We start from the raw sequence: 17784 nt of genomic DNA on the forward strand, positions 1-17784 counted from the left end.
GTTTCAAAGTTGCAGGAGTGTACCGGCAGGAAGGAAGGTGGTCTAAAGTGCGTCTACTTCAATGCCTGGAGCATCCGAAATAAGTTGGGTGAGCTTGCGGCATGGGTTAGTACCTGGGACTTCGATGTTGTGGCCATTTCGGAGACATGGATAGAGCAGGGCGAGGAATGGTTGTTGCAGGTGCCGGGGTTTAGATATTTCAGTAAGCTCAGGGAAGGTGGTAAGAGAGGGGGAGGGGGAGGAATTGAGTTTCGGAGCCATGAGGTCATGTTGCAGGTGTAAAAAACTCTGGTGCGGCTGCATTTGGAGTATTGTGTGCAGTTCTGGTCGCCACATTATAGGAAGGATGTGGAAGCATTGGAAAGGGTACAGAGGAGATTTACAAGGATGTTGCCTGGTATGGAGGGAAGATCATATGAGGAAAGGCTGAAGGACTTGAGGCTGTTTTCGTTAGAGAGAAGATGCTTAAGAGGTGACTTAATTGAGGCATACAAGATGATCAGAGGATTAGATAGGGTGGACAGAGAGAGCCTTTTTCCTCGGATGGTGATGTCCAGCACGAGGGGACATAGCTTTAAATTGAGGGGAGATAGATATAGGGCAGATGTCAGAGGTAGGTTCTTTACTCAGAGAGTAGTAAGGGTGTGGAATGCCCTGCCTGTAACAGTAGTGGACTCGCCAACACTAAACGCACTCAAATGGTCATTGGATAGGCATATGGACGATAAGGGAATAGTGTAGAGGGACTTTAGAGGGGTTTCACAGGACAGCGCAACATCGTGGGCCGAAGGGCCTGTACTGCTCTGTAATGTTCTATGTTCTATGTATGTTCTATGTTTGAGGATGCGGTGCCTAAGGGGGCACTGCCAGAGACAATGGGTCAGGCATCCATTCCATTGCTGCTTAAAACGGACAAGGACTCGGGTCGTATAGACCAATTTCTCTGTTGAATGTGGATGCCAATATTTTGGTCAAGGTGCTGGCGCTCAGGTTGGAGGAGAGCCTCCCATGATTGGGAACGATCAGATGGGGTTTGTAAAGGGCAGACAGTTGTTGTCAATCTCGGTAATTTGTGGGATGATTTTGGAGGAGGAAATGATGTCTCTGGAGGGGGTTTCAGCCAAGTGGGAGGACGAGCTGGGGATGATGCTGGTGGAGGGGCTGTAGTGTGAATGCCTCAACCTTCTGCATGAGGCTGGGGGTGATACAGCTGAAGGCGGTACACAGAGCGCACCTCATGAAGTTGAGGATGAGCTGGTTGTTTGAGGGGGTGGAGGATATTTGTGAACGGTATGGGAGGGGCCCAGTCAATTATGTCAGTATGTTTTGGTCTTGCCCGAAGGTGGGGAAATTTTGGAGGTTGTTCTTCAGCACCATGTCGCTAACCTGCATGTGGATTTGGAGCCCATATGGGGGCCATATTCAGGGTGTTGGATTTGTTGGAGATGTAGACGGGAGTTGGGGTAGATGTTTTAGCCTTCGGCTTGTTGATTGCTCACAGGTCCTGTTGGGATGGCGGTCAGTTTCTCTGTCTCTGCCTCGGTGTGGCTGTGAAATTTAATGAAGTTCTTATACTGGGAAAGGTAAAATTTGCTCTGAGGGGGGCGAATGAGAGGTTCCATAAGAGATGGGATTTGTTTATACTACATTTCAAGGAGCTGGTTACCACAATTGCGCGGGGGGGGGGGGGGGGGGGGGGGGGGGGGGGCAGGGGGGTAGCGGTGGGGGGGTCGGTTAGGGTGTAGGGGGGTGTGGCGGGTTGGAGGTTTTGTGTTGGTATTACTTTGTAAAAAAAAAACCTAGACCCACTCCCCCACCTTATCCCCGGAACTCAGTAATCTTTTGGACACTAAGAGGCAATTTACCATGGTCAATGCACCTAACCTGCATATCTTTGGACTGTGGGAGGAAACCGGAGCACCCGGAGGAAACCCATGCAGACATGGGGAGAACGTGCTAACTCCACACAATCAGTCACCCAAGGCCGGAATTGAACCTTGGTGTTATGAGGCAGAAATGCTCATCTCTGTGCCACTGTGCTGCCCGATATGGCTATTATAAAATATATAAACCTACAAATATGAATAGCTAAGATATCTAAGATATCCTAATACGGCTATTAACCATCAGGCTATTCCAGAGAAAGGGGATAAAAATGTATAAACAGAGACAGATTTGACAGAGCCAGCACTGCCTCTACTCTCCTGAAAGACAGGAAGAAGTCCTACAACACCAGGCTAAAGTCCAACAGGTTTGTTTCAAATCACTAGCTTTCAGAGCACTGCTCCTTCCTCAGGTGAAAGAGGATGCTGTCAAGATGTTCTGTTACACTTGTTTCGTCAAACAAGTCTCTCAAGACCTTTGTGAGTATATTCAATTTTTTTAAAGGTTTTAAGTAGAGATAACTTCTCGATATCCATGTTTTAATAACAAACGTTTTTTTAAAATTTAGAGTGCCCAATTATTTTTTCCAATTAAGGGGGAATTTAGCGTGGGAAATACACCTATCCTGCACATCTTTTGGGTTATGGGGGTGAAACCCACGCAGACACAGGGAGAATGCGCAAACTCCACACGGACAGTGACCCAGAGCCGTGATCGAACCCGGGACCTCGGTGCCGTGAGGCTGCAGTGCTAACCACTGTGCCACCATGCTGCCCTAAACTTAGCAGACTTACCAATGAAAGACTGTTAGCAGACTTACTTTTTGTGGACTCTGTTGCTCTGTTTTATATTTTAAAATGCTTGTAATAAAACCCCACTAAATATTAACTGTGTTTGTTGCATTGAGTAAGTTTAAAATTCCTACTCTCATTAGGATGCCCTAACCGACAAGGATCCACACTGACAAAGTAACGATTTAGTATTGAGCGACTTAAATTCCTTCCAGAATGTAACTGAAAGCTATTTAACTAATTTAAAATCTGGAAGAGTAATCTCCCTCTTGTGAGAGCTGGCCAATTTTGTTCAGAAAGATAGGTGGAGATAGTGGCATAGTGGTATTGTCACTGGACTAATAAGCCAGAGACCCAGGGTAATGGTCTGGGCATCCGGGTTCGAATCCAACCAGGGCAGATGGTGAAATTTGAATTCAATAAAGAAATCTGGAATTAAAAGTCAAAACCCACCTGGTTCACTAATGTCCTTTTGGGAAAGAAGCCGGACTGACCTGGTCTGACCTACATGTGACTCCAGACCCACAGCAATGTTAAATGCCCTCAGGGATGGGCAATAAATGCTGGTCTGGCCAGCGAGGTCCACATCCCATGAACGAATAAAGAAAACTAAATAAATAAATAAACTTTCCCTCATCCAGTGGCTTAGTCAGAAGCAGACGAGTAAGATTAATTATGCAGGTCAGAAATCCTAAATCATTCACAATACTTTCCTGATAATTTCACTACTGTTTCGAGCCTATGGATAACCCCATATCCAGGTAGGTCAGGCTGCAGGGAGCAAGAACTCACTTATGGGGCTGGTTTAGCAGTGGGCTAAACAGCTGGCTTATAATGCAGAACAAGGCCAGCAGGGCGGGTTCAATTCCCGTACCAGCCTCCCCAAACAGGCGCCGGAATGTGGCGACTAGGGGCTTTTCACAGTAACTTCATTAAAGCCTACTCGTGACAATAAGCGATTATTATTATTATTATGTTATTATTATGGGACATACATTGTCACCGAATACAAGTACTATCTGGTCCAGCCAAACCTTGAATCATATATTCTCCCAATGTATTCCTGTCTTTCTATTCTCACCACATCTAACAGGTTTGATAGCATTTGTCTTTTAGGAAAGCAACCTATCTGAATTCTAAAGTATAACACCAACTTCAAAGCACATTTTTGAGCATAAACACACAAGTGGAGTGGCATTTAGGTATAAATACTGACCCTCAACTTGTTGAATAGTTCTCCAAACCTGATTTGAGAACTTTAATATGGTTAATACAAACTCGTCCCTGGTAAACTGAATATTCCGTGAATCTCCCATTATTCTGGATTCTGGTTGATTGGCTTTCTCATGCTGAAATGTTGCAGCACTCAGAAAACGGGAGGAACCTTGTCTCATTTCCATACTTCTATGATGGTGATGTGACAGAAGTGGTATGAAGACCTGGGAAAAACATCAAATATAACATTGATATAATTTCAAATCTTGCATTTAGCAAAGTCAGGAGTGTCAAAACTCAAAATATTTTTGCTTCAAAATTAGTATACATATATATATTGAGTTTATGAAAAGTGCTGATTGGTTAAGAAATACCTCAATGATTAATACAAATCGATTGAACTTCAGCTTCTTAGAATACGTATTATTGATTTGGATGAAGGAATAGAGAACTGTATATTCAAGTTTGCAGATAACACTAATTTAGGAGTGTCAATGAATTGCAGAGTTGGGAGCAGAAAGTTACAAAGCGACATAGACAGAGACAGTGACTGGGCAAAACTGTGGCAGATGGAGTTCAATGTAGGGAAATGTGAGATCATCCACCTGGATCAGAGAAAGACAAATTTAAATATTTTCTTAATAGTGAGAGGCAAGGAGGTATTTGTGGCCTTGCAGACACGGTGATGAATGTAGGAATTTCAGGTATATATGGCATTATATGTATTTAGTGCAGTCAGGGTTAAAGGCCTGGGTTAGTATGTGAATGACTGCTGTAGGAATGGCTACAAAGGTGCAATTAAAGCATCATAAAAGTAAGATCATAATTAATTCCAACCATGTATATTGTTTACTTGAATTTGGGTGAATGGATTTTTTTTAATATAAAGATATTAAGGAGGATGTGCTGGAAATTTTGAAAAGCATCAGGATAGATAAGTCCCCTGGGTCAGACGGGATATACCCAAGGTTACTACGGGAAGCGAGGGAGGAGATTGCTGTGCAGTTGGCGATGATCTTTGCGTCCTCACTCTCCACTGAAGTATTACCGGATGCTTGGAGGGAGGCGAATGTTGTTCCCCTGTTCAAGAAAGGGAATAGGGAAATCCCTGGCAATTACAGACCCATCAGTCTTACATCTGTGGTGAGCAAAATATTGAAAAGGATTCTGAGAGATAGGATTTATGATTATTTAGAAAAACATAGCTTGATTAAAGATAGCATGGCTTTGTGAGGGGCAGGTCATGCCTCACAAGCCTCATTGAATTCTTTTGAGGATGTGACGAGACACATCGATGAAGGTCGGGCAGTGGATGTGGTGTATATAACATAGAACAGTACAGCACAGAACAAGCCCTTTGGCCTTGATGTTGTGCTGAACATTGTCCGAAATCAAGATCAAGCTATCCCACTCCCTGTCATTGTGGTGTGCTCCATGTGCCTATTGAATAACCGCTTGAAAGTTCCGAAAGTGTCCGACTCCATTATCACAGCAGGCAGTCCATTCCACACCCTAACCACTCTCTGAGTAAAGAACCTACCTCGGACATCCCTCCTATATCTCCCACCCTGAATCTTATTGTTATGCCCCCTTGTAACAGCTACATCCAACCGAGGAAATAGTCTCTGAACATCCACTCTATCTATCCCCTCATCATCTTATAAACCTCTATTAAGTCGCCTCTCATCCTCCTCCGGTCCAAAGAGAAAAGCCCTAGCTCCCTCAACCTTTCCTCATAAGGCCTACCCTCCAAACCAGGCAGTATCCTGGTAAATCTCCTTTGCACCCTTTCCAATGCTTCCACATCCTTCCTATAATGAGGTGACCAGAACTGCACACAATACTCCAAATGTGGTCACACCAGGGTCACATACAGTTGTAGCATAATCCCACAGCTCTTAAACTCAAGCCCCCTGTTAATAAACGCGAACACACTATAGGCCTTCTTCACAGCTCTATCCACTTGAGTGGCAACCTTCAGAGATCTGTGGACATGAACCCCATGTTCCTCTGTTCCTCCACATTCCTCAGTACCCTACCGTTGACCCTGTAATCCGCATTCAAATTTTTCCTACCAAAATGAATCACCTCGCACTTATCAGGGTTAAACTCCATCTGCCATTTTTCGGCCCAGCTCTGCATCCTATCAATGTCTCTTTGCAGCCTACAACAGCCCTCCACCTCATCCACTACTCCACCAACCTTGGTGTCATCAGCAAATTTACTGACCCACCCTTCAGCCCCCTCCTCCAAGTGATTGATAAAAATCACAAATAGCAGAGGACCCAGCACTGATCCCTGTGGTATACCGCTGGTAACTGGTCTCCAGTCTGAAAATTTTCTATCCACCACCACCCTCTGTCTTCTATGTGATAGCCAGTTACTTATCCAATTGGCCAAATTTCCCTCTATCCCACACCTCCTTACTTTCTTCATAAGCCGGCCATGGGGAACCTTATAAAATGCCTGACTAAAATCAACTACTCTACCTTCATCTGCACACTTAGTTACCTCCTCAAAGAATTAAATCAAATTTGTGAGGCAAGACTTACCCTTCATGAATTCATGTTGACTATCCCGGATTAAGCTCCAAATGGTCATAAATCCTATCCTTCAGGACCTTTTCCATTAACTTACCGACCACCATCCCAAATTAGTTGCATTACTATTGGGAAGCGAATGTGGAGAGGGTGAGATGATTGGGGGGGGGGGGGCAGATTGGGTCAGGTTGGAGGGGTTTTGCGAGGGGAGGAGCCTGAAGGCTCTCGTGACAGTCCCTCTGCTGTTTGGAGGAGGTATACAAGTAGCCCTGTGGTGGAGTCATCAATAAACATTTGGAACAAGCTGAGGAGGCACTTTAACCTGGGTCACATGTCAGTGATGACTCCACTGTGTGGGAATCACAGTTTTACACCGGAGGGGGGGCGATGGATGGGGTGTATAGGAGATGGGGGGGGGGGGGGGGGGGTGAGTTTACATATTGACAGGTGTGGGACTTTGTGCGAAAGGAGCTGCCTTCGTTCCCTCAGGTGTCGGAATATACGCTTTTGGAGAAAACGTTGCTCCCGGATGAGGGGGGATGACAGGATTGGGGATATGTGGGTGGTTGGGGGAGCAGGACATGACCTTAGTGAAAAGGATCAAATGGAAATGAGAGGAGGAGTTGGGGAGGGAGATAGGTGGCGAGTGAACTCAACCTGCTCCTGCACAAGGGTGAGTCTGACACAATTTAAGGTGATGCACAGGGTGTAAGCGAGGCGGCTCGGACTAGCGTTTTTTTTAAGAGGTGACGGACAGGTGCGGGAGGTATGGGAGGGGGCCGGAGAACTATGCCCAGATTTTCATGTTCTGGAGTGTGAGTAGTTGGAGAAATTTTCAGAGGCAGTGTTTGGGAACTTGTTGAGGAAAGTAGGGTTGAGATGATGTCGGATCCAATGGGGGCGATCTTTGGGGTGTCAGAGGTGCAGGAGCTGCTGGATGGGAAGGAAGCTGATGTTGTAGCCTTTGCCTCTGATACTTTTAAATGGCATGTCAGCCACACTGCCTGGAGTTGCAGCATGGTTGGGGGACATGTACAATTTGTCCTAAGGGGGTCACAGGAGGTCTTTGAGATATATCTGAGGAGATGTTTGTCGCGGGGGAGGGGGAGAAGGGGAGGAGTAAATGGGGGAAAATATACAAACTGTATACTCTGTTGGATATTAAGGTTGTGTTATTACGGTGGATATGTTTTGAATTAAATTTCTTTGAAAAACATTTTTTTAGTGATTCAATTGGGCAGCACTGTAGCACAAGTGATTAGCACTGTGGCTTCACAGCGACAGGGTCCCAGGTTCGATTCCCGGCTGGGTCACTGTCTGTGCGGAGTCTGCACGTTATCCCCGTGTCTGCGTGGGTTTCCTCCGGGTGCTCCGGTTTCCTCCCACAGTCCAAAGACGTGCAGGTTAGGTGGATTCGCCGTGATAAATTGCCCCTTAGTGACCAAAAATGGTTAGGAGGGGTTATTGGGTTACGTACGAGGATAGGGTGGAAGTGAGGGCTTAAGTGGGTGGGTGCAGATTCGATGGGCCGAATGGCCTCCTTCTGCACTGTATGTTCTATGTTCTATGTCAATTGTTTAATAGAAAAGTGTCCTCGACCCGATCATATCCAGATGCTTCATCCATGGCCTTCCTTCCATCAGAAGGTCAGAAGTGGGGACGTTCACTCATCATTGCACAATTTTAGCACCATTCACAACTCCACAGACACTGAAGCAGTCCATATCCAAATGCAGAAATACCTGGGCCACATTTAGGCCTTGGCTGACATGGGGAAAATAACATGTGCCAGGCAATAACCATCTCCAACAAGATAGAATCTAACCATCAACCCATGACATTCATATTTCCATCACTGAATCCCTCACTATCAGCATCTTGAAGTTACCATTGACCAGAATCTGAACTGGACTTGCCATATAAATACTGTGGTGACAAGGTCAGAGGCTAGGAATCCTGTGGTGAATAACTCACCTCTTTACTCCCCAAAGCCTGTCCACCATTTCAATGCACAAGTCAGGGACGTGTACCATCGACAACATGCACTGCAGGAACCCGCCAAGGCTCCTCCCTCCCAAACGTCACAGTGCATTTACCTACACCACGTGTACTGCAGCGGTTCAAAACCGCTCACCACCACCTTCTTTCTGTAGCAATATTGCATCAATATGTTCCCTTTAGGGATTTTGTTTTCTTACTGATATGCCATCAATGAACACACGACGAGTGGTGAATGCAACTGAGACTTTAATAAACTAAACGGAAGCCTCCTGGCCTCGGATCCCAAACTGAGGCAGCGGCAGAGACTAGCCACCTTTATACCGAGTCCGAGGGGAGATGGTGCCAGCAGGCAGTAGTCACAGCAGTACAATACAATAGTGGTTTACCACATTCACCCCCTGTTACAAAAAGAGTCCAGCGGGGGTGAAGTGGACTTAAACATTCAATCAGGGGCCCTGATCTTCCGCAGTGATCGCCTCAGTCCTGGCTGTGGTGTGCGCACCGGTGTCGAGGCCGGCGCGTCTGGGAGCGTGTCGTCCTCTTCTTCACCCAGTAGTTGAGTCGGTGGAGGAGGGGGGCGGTGTGTGGGCGGAGGTGGTGGAGATGGCCGCCGATGGGCCTGCGGATGCCAGACCTTGAGGTAGCTGGGTAGTGGTGGAGGGAGAGGGTGTAGGATCAGGGTGGTGGTGATGGTCGCTGGGGAACCTGCAGATGCCAAATCCCAGAGGGAGACTGTATCCTGTCGCCTGTCATGATGTGCCACGTAGGCATATTATGGATTGGCATGGAGGAGCATGACCTTCTCGACGAGGGGATCTGATATATGGCTCCTCGCATGTTTTTGGAGGAGGACGGATCCTGGGACTGTCAGCCAGGATGGGAGCGATACCCCGGAGGTAGACTTCCTGGGGAAGGCAAACATACGCTCATTTGGGGTCTCGTTGGTGGCAGTACACAGGAGCGACCGGATGGAGTGGAACGCATCAGAGAGGACCTCCTGCCAGCGGGAGACTGGGAGGCTTCTAGACCGTAGGGCCAGGAGGACGGTCTTCCAGACCATCGCGTGGGTCTCCCTCTCCACCTGTCCGTTGCCCCGGGGATTGCAGCTGGTTATCCTGCTGGAGGGGATGCCCTTGCTGAGCAGGAACTGATGCAACTCGTCGCTCATGAAAGAGGAACCCTGATCGCTATGGATGGAGGTGGGGAACCCGAACAAGGTGAAAAGACGGTGGCAGAGGTTATGTCAGGTCATGGATGGCGAAGGGGAATCTTGAGTATTCATCAACAATGTTGAGGAAGTACACATTACGGTCAGTGTAGGGGAGGGGCCCTTTGAAATCGATGCTGAGGCGCTCAAAGGGGCGGGAGGCCTTTGCCAGATGCGCTCTGTCTGGCCGAAAGAAGTGCAGTTTGCACTCAGCGCAGACCTGGCAGTCCCTGGTCACGGTCCTGACCTCCTCGATGGAGTATGGCAGGTTGCGAGCCTTGATAAAGTGAAAAAAACAGGTGATCCCTAGGTGACAGAGGTCATTGTGGAGGGCCCAGAGTCAGTCTACTTGTGCGCTGGCAGATGTACCACTGGATAGGGCATCTGGGGGCTCATTGAGCTTCCCAGGTCGATACAAGATATCGTAGTTGTAGGTGGAGAGCTCGATCCTCCACCTCAGAATCATGTCGTTCTTGATTTTGCCCCACTATGTATTGTTAAACATGAAGGCAACCGACCGTTGGTCAGTGAGGAGAGTGAATCGCCTGCCGGCCAGGTAATACCTCCAATGTCGCACAGCTTCCACAATGGCTTGGGCTTCCTTTTCGACGGAGGAGTGCCAAATTTTGGAGACATGGAGGATACGGGAGAAGAAAGCCACGGCCCTACCCGTCTGGTTGAGGGTTGCAGCCAGAGCAAAGTCCGACGCATCGCTCTCCGCCTGGAACGGAATGGACTCGTCCACAGTGTACATCACGGCTTTGGCAATATCATCCTTGATGCGGCTGAAGGCTAGACGGGCCTCGGCCGTCAGGGGAAAAACGGTGGATTTAATAAGTGGACAGGCCTTGTCCGCATAATTAGGGACCCACTGGGCATGGTAAGAGAATAACCCCAGGCATCTCTTCAGGGCCTTGGGGCAGTGGGGGAGGGGGAGTACCAGAGTGGGCGCATGCGGACAGGGTCGGGCCCTAGGACTCCGTTTTCCACAAGTGCGGGAACGTGGCCCGCAGCCCATGCTGGTCAACCATTTGGTCCATTTCTCGTTAGAAGACCGAGACCCTATTGGTGACGCCGAAGGAAACCCTGAGGAAGTCGTAGAGGCGGCCATCTGCCTCGAAGGCATTGTATTGACGGTCCTCCAGGCGGATAGGGAGCTGGTGGTACGCGGACTTCATGTCAGCTGTGGAGAAGACTCGATATTGCACAATCTGGTTGACCATGTCAGATATGCGGGGGAGGGTGTACGCATCGAGCTGCATGTGCCGGTTGATGGTCTGAATGTAGTCGATGACTGTAGCTTCTCCCCAGTCTTGACGACCACCACTTGGGCTCTCCAGGGGCTGGTACTGGCCTCAATGATCCCCTATCGTAGGAGTCGCTGAACCTCCAACCTGATAAAGGCCCTGTCCTGGGCACTGTATCGTCTGCTCCTAGTAGCGACGGGCTTACAGTTAGCGACGAGCGAGGGTGGGGGCGACCTTAAGGGTCGCGAGGCTACAGATGGTGAGGGGGGGCAGGGTCCACCGAACTTTAAAGTACGGCTTTGGAGACGGCACTGGAAGTTGAGCCCCAGTAATAGGGAAGCGCAGAGATGGGAAATGGTGTAGAGTTTAAAGTTAGTGTACTCTACGCCTTGTACGGTAAGGGTTGCGACACGGTACCCCCAGATTGCTACTGAATGTGATCCGGAATCCAAGGAGATTTTCTGGGTCGTGAGTAAAATTGGGAGGGAGCAGCGACTTACCGTATCTGGGTGAATGAAGCTGTCTATGCTCCCGGAGTCGAAAAGGCAGGCCATCTCGTGCCCATTGATCCGGACGGTCATCATAGATTTTGTGAGGTGATGAAGCCGGGACTGGTCGAGCGTGATGGAGGCGTGTTACGGAAGGTAATGGGTAGGCCGGTCGGAGGTAGCGGCGGTCAGCGTACGACCGGGTGAGCAGGGCTCCCGGGAGGCTGCAGAGTGGTCCCAAGATGGCGGGCCCCGTGGGTCGCGCGTGACGGGCGGCATCAAAGATGACGGCCCCCATGGGTCGTACGTGGAGGGTGGAGTACATGATGGCGTTAAGATGGCGGCCTCCGTGGGCCGCATGTGGCGGCCGAAAGTGAAGATGGCAACACCCACGGGTCGCACATGGTGGGTGGCGCGGCAGATGGGGGCGGCCCCAACAGGCAGCAGGCAGCGTTGCTGGGCCTAGAAGCTTTAGGGAGAGATTGGGCCTGACAGGCTTTCGCAAAGTGGCCCTTCCTCCCACACCCTTTGCAAGTCGCGTTCCGTGCAGGGCAGTGTTGTTTGGGATGCTTACTCTGGCCGCAAAAGTACCACTTCGGGCTGCTGCGTGGCACAGACTTGCGCCGCACTCGGGTCGGATGATGGTGGCGCCCACGAGGTCCACGAAGATGCCACGCGGTCGGAGGTGAAGGCCTCCATGTTCTGAAGGCCACCTCCAGCGGATTTGAGAGCTGTACTGTCTCTGGGAGGCTGAGTGTACCCCCTTCTAGCAATCGCTGCCGGATATAGTTAGAGTTCATGCCTGCGACATAAGCATCCTTGATCAGCAGCTCCGTGTGTTGGGTAGCCGATACCGCCTGGCACTCATACTTCCGGCAGAGTATCCGCAAGGCACGCAGGAATTCTGCTAGTGATTCCCCAGGGTGTTGTTGTCTCATGGCAAGAAGGTGCCTAGCATACACCTCGTTTACAGACTTTACATAGTGTTCATTCAGCGGCATTATCTCCTCCGTGGGGCAGCACGGTAGCATTGTGGGCAGCACGGTAGCATGGTGGTTAGCATAAATGCTTCACAGCTCCAGGGTCCCAGGTTCGATTCCCGGCTGGGTCACTGTCTGTGCAGAGTCTGCACGTCCTCCCCGTGTGTGCGTGGGTTTCCTCCGGGTGCTCCGGTTTCCTTCCACAGTCCAACGATGTGCGGATTGGCCATGATAAATTGCCCTTAGTGCCCTAACAAATAAGGTTAATGGGGGGGTTGTTGGGTTACTGGTATAGGGTGGATACGTTGACTTGAGTAGGGTGATCATTGCTCGGCACAACATCGAGGGCCGAAGGGCCTGTTCTGTGCTGTACTGTTCTATGTTCTATGTTCACGAGGGGCGTCCCTGATGAGAAGAAAGACTTGCGGGCTCACCCGTGTGTGGAGGATCTGCTTCTTTTGGAGGTCGGTGAAGTCTTCGGTGAAGGATCCGAGGTACGCTTCGAAGCAGCTTAGCCAGTGCTCGAATGTTTCAGTGGCGTCGGCTGCCTGTGGGTCCAACTCCAGGCGATCAGGCTTGAGTGATGAATTCACCTCAGACGTTTAGTTTATTAAATTGATGTGCCATCAATGAACACACGACGAGTGGTGAACATAACTGAGCTTTAATAAACTAAACGGAAAGCCTCCTGGCCTCGGATCCCGAACTGGGGGAGCGGCGGAGACTAGCCACCTTTATACTGAACCCGAGGGGAGGCGGAGCCAGCAGGCAGTGGTTACCACATTATATATAATAGTGGCAGTTTACCACAATACACATATCTACTACAGTGGTTCGGAGCCAGCAGGAACAAGCCCAGGCATGTAACAATACAACAGTACAATACAGTACAGTGGTTTAACACTTACCTGTGTTAATATTTGATGTAACATTAACAAAGAGTGTCCATTCATCATGCCAAACTCCAACATTTTGGGCATCAGTAAGTTAGTCTCGTTCATGTCGTTGGGCTCAGTAATGGTTTCTATAGAAATATTCATAGACAATATTAGATTCCATTACGGAGAATTATTTTATTATAACTCATTAGCAATCAGATTTGGCACCGTCTTAATTTCCTGCTGGTGTGACACAGATTGGACGGCCTGACTGGGTGCCAGTGGGCAGCTGCTTTAAGCAGCATTTCTACAATAGTGTTGCGCTGCTCCTGATGTGCTGTACATCGCTCTGCCGGGGCAGACCGCTTCCTGCCTCCATCTCCATTCCGAGCTGGTCTTCATGGACAGCACCATGCTACAGGACTCATGAACCCTCCTGTTTTACCAATCGGATCAACACTGTGCCAAGGGTTGGGGAGTACAGTGGTCTCCTCCCCCTCTGGTGCCACACATCAGTGTCTATCTGGACAGGACTTGCCGCGGATTCATACAACCACCACAACAAAGGTGCAAAGCTCAACCAGGAGTGGAGTGCGAGGTAAGTCAAGGGGTAGGAGGATGTAGCCTAAGACAAAGGGGGAGCAATGTGGAAGGAGAGCTGTGCAGGGCGGGGGGTGGGGAAGGGGAGGCAAGGGTTCACAACATCAGAGAGGGGTAAAGAGGCGAATGAGGATGACGAACAATGGAAGGCAGAGGGAGGGAAGCTGGACCCCGACAAAGCGACATGAAAATCTCACAAACAAGACGGTCAAAGGGATACCAAATAGTTTAATAATAATAATCTTCATTATTGTCACAAGTAGGCTTCCATTAACACTGCAATGAAGTTACTGTGCAAAGCCCCTAGTTGCCGTATTCCAGAGCCTGTTCGGGTACACAGAGGGAGAATTCAGGGGATGTACAAAATCTCCAGAGGCAGTGGACAGAGGTCCAGGTGGGGCATGGCAATGAGCTCGGGATGAGGGTGATTGAATCAAGGAACAGGTTTCCTCGTGAGGCCTCTAGCCTTTTACCTCTAGGTTTCTGACATCCTGCATGGTCTGGTGAAGGTGGGCTGGAGGAAGTGATCGGAGGGTGCTCGACTGGTGTTTAAATATGGTGCCGAGATCTTCGAACGCATCATCTAACGGCTGGAGGAAAAATCAGCTGCCAGTCCGCCAGCAGTCAGTGAGGAACTTGCCTATGGATAATTAATAAGGTTCCAAGTGCTGACTCTGGATCCCATTATTCTGGCCGACGGGACAGGTGCAAGCAGAGCTGCCCGCCACTCCATTTAGTCTCAAAACGGCAGACTTCCACCCCTTGATTCAATAATGACAGTCTTATATTATCACAAGTGTGGGCAGCACGGTAGCACAAGTGGTTAGCACTGTGGCTTCATAGCGCCAGGTCCCAGGTTCAATTCCCCGCCGGGTCACTGTCTGTGCGGAGTTTGCAGTTTCTCCCAGTGCCTGCATGGGTTTCTTCCGGGCGCTCCGGTTTCCTCCCACAGTCCAAAGACGTGCAGGTTAGGTGGATTGACCATGCTAAATTGCCCTTAGTGTCCAAAAATGTTAGGAGGGGTTATTGGGTTACGGGGATAGGGTGGAAGTGAGGGCTTAAGTGGGTCGGTGCAGACTCGATGGGCCGAATGGCCTCCTTCTGTACTGTATGCTCTATGTTCTATGTAAGTGTCATTTACAATTCAGTAAACAGCACACGGTCTCTCTCAGAAGGATGTAGGTTCAGGTCTCACTCCTGAAACCTGGGCACATAATCCAGGCTGACACTTCAACAGAGCATGAAGAAGGTGCTGCCCTGCCAAAGGTGCTTTCCTTCAGATGAGATGCCACTCCAGGCTCTGCCAGCTCTCAGACGGAAATGGACAATTCCAAGACACTACCTGGAGAATGAACTAAAACACATCCTCTGGTTATCATCCCATTGCTGTTGGCAGGAATTTGCTGCGATTTCATTTCAGCAGAATGTAATTAGCTGCACAGCAAAAGATTAGATTTGATTTCCTTTGTTCCTATTATGTGCGAGTGATCCCTGGCGGGCAGTTCTTCTGAGGCGATGGTAAGGCAGGAATTCAAAGAGAGGCAAGGATAGGTCTGCTTTCTACATTTGAATGAGTAGCAATTTTCTGAGCATCAGTGTCAATCTGCTCTTTGTCAGTACAATTTATTAATATCCATCCAGTTCCTGTTAAAACAGTCACATCGCTGAGATGCTTACAACTCTGCAACCCACGTTGGAGTTAGGGGCGAAAGGAACTGAAGGCAGGATTTCAAGCCTGTAATGAACTCCAATTGGCTTTATTGGTTGGCCAATTGGAGTATGAGCTCCCTCAATGATAGCTCATTGAGGGGGCCCATATAAGCACCTGTGTAGGCTTTGTGAGCCAGTCTTAAATTGACTGGACTGCTAGCAGCACTGTTTGTAGCTGCTCCTGTAATATTGTCATTGTAAATAAATATTGATGTGGTGACGGAACTCCTGCCTCCCGCGGATTACTACAAAGCCCTTCGACTCTGTTCCACTATTTACTGAGATTATTCGGCTGTTGGAGGGTAAATCAACATTGAAAATGTGGGAGTCTTTCAAGCGACAGTTGATTAGGATTCAGGAAAGTCACATTCCTGAGAGAATGAAGGATAAATATGGGAAGTTTAGGGAGCCTTGGATAACGAGGGATATTGTGAACCTCGCCAAAAAGAAAAAGGAGACTTTTGTACGGTCTAGAAGATTGAGAACAGTCAAAACCCTTGAGGAGTATAAAGGAAGTAGGTAGGTACTGAAGTGGGAAATTAGGAGGGCTAGGAGGGGTCATGAAAAGTCCTTGGCAAATAGGATTAAGGTGAATCGCAAAGCTTTTTATTCATATGTAAAAAGAAAGAGGGTGGCCAGGGAAAGGATTGGACCGCTTAAGGACAGTGGGGGGAATCTCTGTGTTGAGCCAGAGGAAATGGGGGAGGTACTAAATGAGTACTTTACAGTGTTCACCAAAGGAAAGGACTTTGTGGAAGAAGATTCTTGGGTAGGGTGTGTGGACAGTCTGGGTCATGTTGACATTGAAAAGCAGGAGCAATTAAGGTATATATGTCTCCTGGGCCAGATGGGATTTACCCCAGAATACTGAGGGAAGAAAGGGGAGGAAATTGCTGGGGCCTTGACTGACTTGACGGGCCTTGAGGATACAAAGATGTATCCTCATTGGCTACAGGTGGAATCCCAGAGGATTTAGAATAGCTAATGTGGTACCGGTACTTAAGGAAGGTAGCAGGGATAATCCTGGAAACTATAGGCTAGTGTGCCTCACGTCGGTAGTAGATAAATTATTGGAGAGAATTCTCAGGGACAGGATTTATACAAATTTGGAAACAAATGGACTCATGGTTTTGTGAAGAGGTGGTCGTGCCTCACTAACTTGATCAAGTTTTTTGAGGAGGTGACAAAGATAATTGATGAGGGGAGGGTTTAAACTAATGTGGCAAGGGCTTGGGAACCGATGCAGGAAGTCGGAGGGAAGTAAAACGGGGCCAGAAACATAAAACAGTAAGGGGGAAAGTGTAAGGCAGAGAAGCCATAGTCAAAAATCAAAAAGGGCCACAGTACAGGGTACAGTGACTGAGGAGAGTGTGAAAAGGGAGGTGGTCAATGCAGGACTGAGGGTGTTGTACCTGAATGTGCGCAGTATACAGAACAAGGTCAATGAGCTTGTTGCGCACATTGAATTTGGCCGGTACGATGTTGTGAGCATCACAGAGACGTGGCTGCAAGGGGATCAGGGCTGGGATCTAAATATCCAAGGATATGTGTCCTATCGGAAGGACAGGCAGATGGGCAAAGGGGGCGGGGTTGCATTGTTAGTAAGTGATGCGACCATCAATTCACATGAGACGATTAGTAGAAGTGAACAGTGGTTTTAATCAGCTAGATCTGTGCCTGCCTGCGACTGCTCTGTACTGAGTGCCGCCTACAGGCTGCAGGTTTATATACCACCCCCGAGGGGGCGGAGCCACAGGCAGAGCCCACAGAGGCATCAACATAATACAATAGTGATGAATTGCAGTAGCAATACGTTCACCACATTCACCCCCTGTTAAAAATTGAAGTCCAGCGGGGGTGAAGTGGGCTCACATATCGAGTCTGTCCGGAGCCTTAATCGTTCTCTGTGATTGCCTCAGCTCCAGCTTCTCTGCGGGCACTGTTGTTGGACTCGCCGCTGCAGGCACGGGTGTTGGACCTGTTGACTCTGGGAGCGTGTCGTCTGGAGCTTCATCACGGTGTGTCGGCGATGGGGGAAAGGGGGTGTAGGCCGTGTAGGGGGGGGGAGTGGTGTTCAGGATCCCCAGGGGAGCAGCTGGTAGGCCGCTGTGAGGGATTTGGTTGGTGGTGATAGGCAGTATAGGGGTGGGGTTGGTGATGGTCGCTGGGGAACCGGTGGGCGCCAGATCCCGGAGGGAGACGGTATCCTGTCGTCCGTCACGGTGCACCACGTAGGCATACTG

General features: G+C 49.0%; 1 protein-coding gene across 1 annotated transcript in view; it reads right to left on the reverse strand.

Annotated features, from left to right (window-relative positions):
* LOC119977131 (dynein heavy chain 10, axonemal-like) overlaps positions 1–17784 on the reverse strand; it is a 552876-nt gene that overhangs the window by 523731 nt on the left and 11361 nt on the right. The window contains 2 exon segments of the mRNA XM_038817763.1: positions 3892–4114; positions 13262–13377. Of these exon segments, the coding sequence (XP_038673691.1) occupies positions 3892–4114; positions 13262–13377 (339 nt within the window).

Source organism: Scyliorhinus canicula, chromosome 1 (genome assembly GCF_902713615.1).
Source record: "Scyliorhinus canicula chromosome 1, sScyCan1.1, whole genome shotgun sequence".
Classification (NCBI taxonomy): Eukaryota; Metazoa; Chordata; class Chondrichthyes; order Carcharhiniformes; family Scyliorhinidae; genus Scyliorhinus; species Scyliorhinus canicula.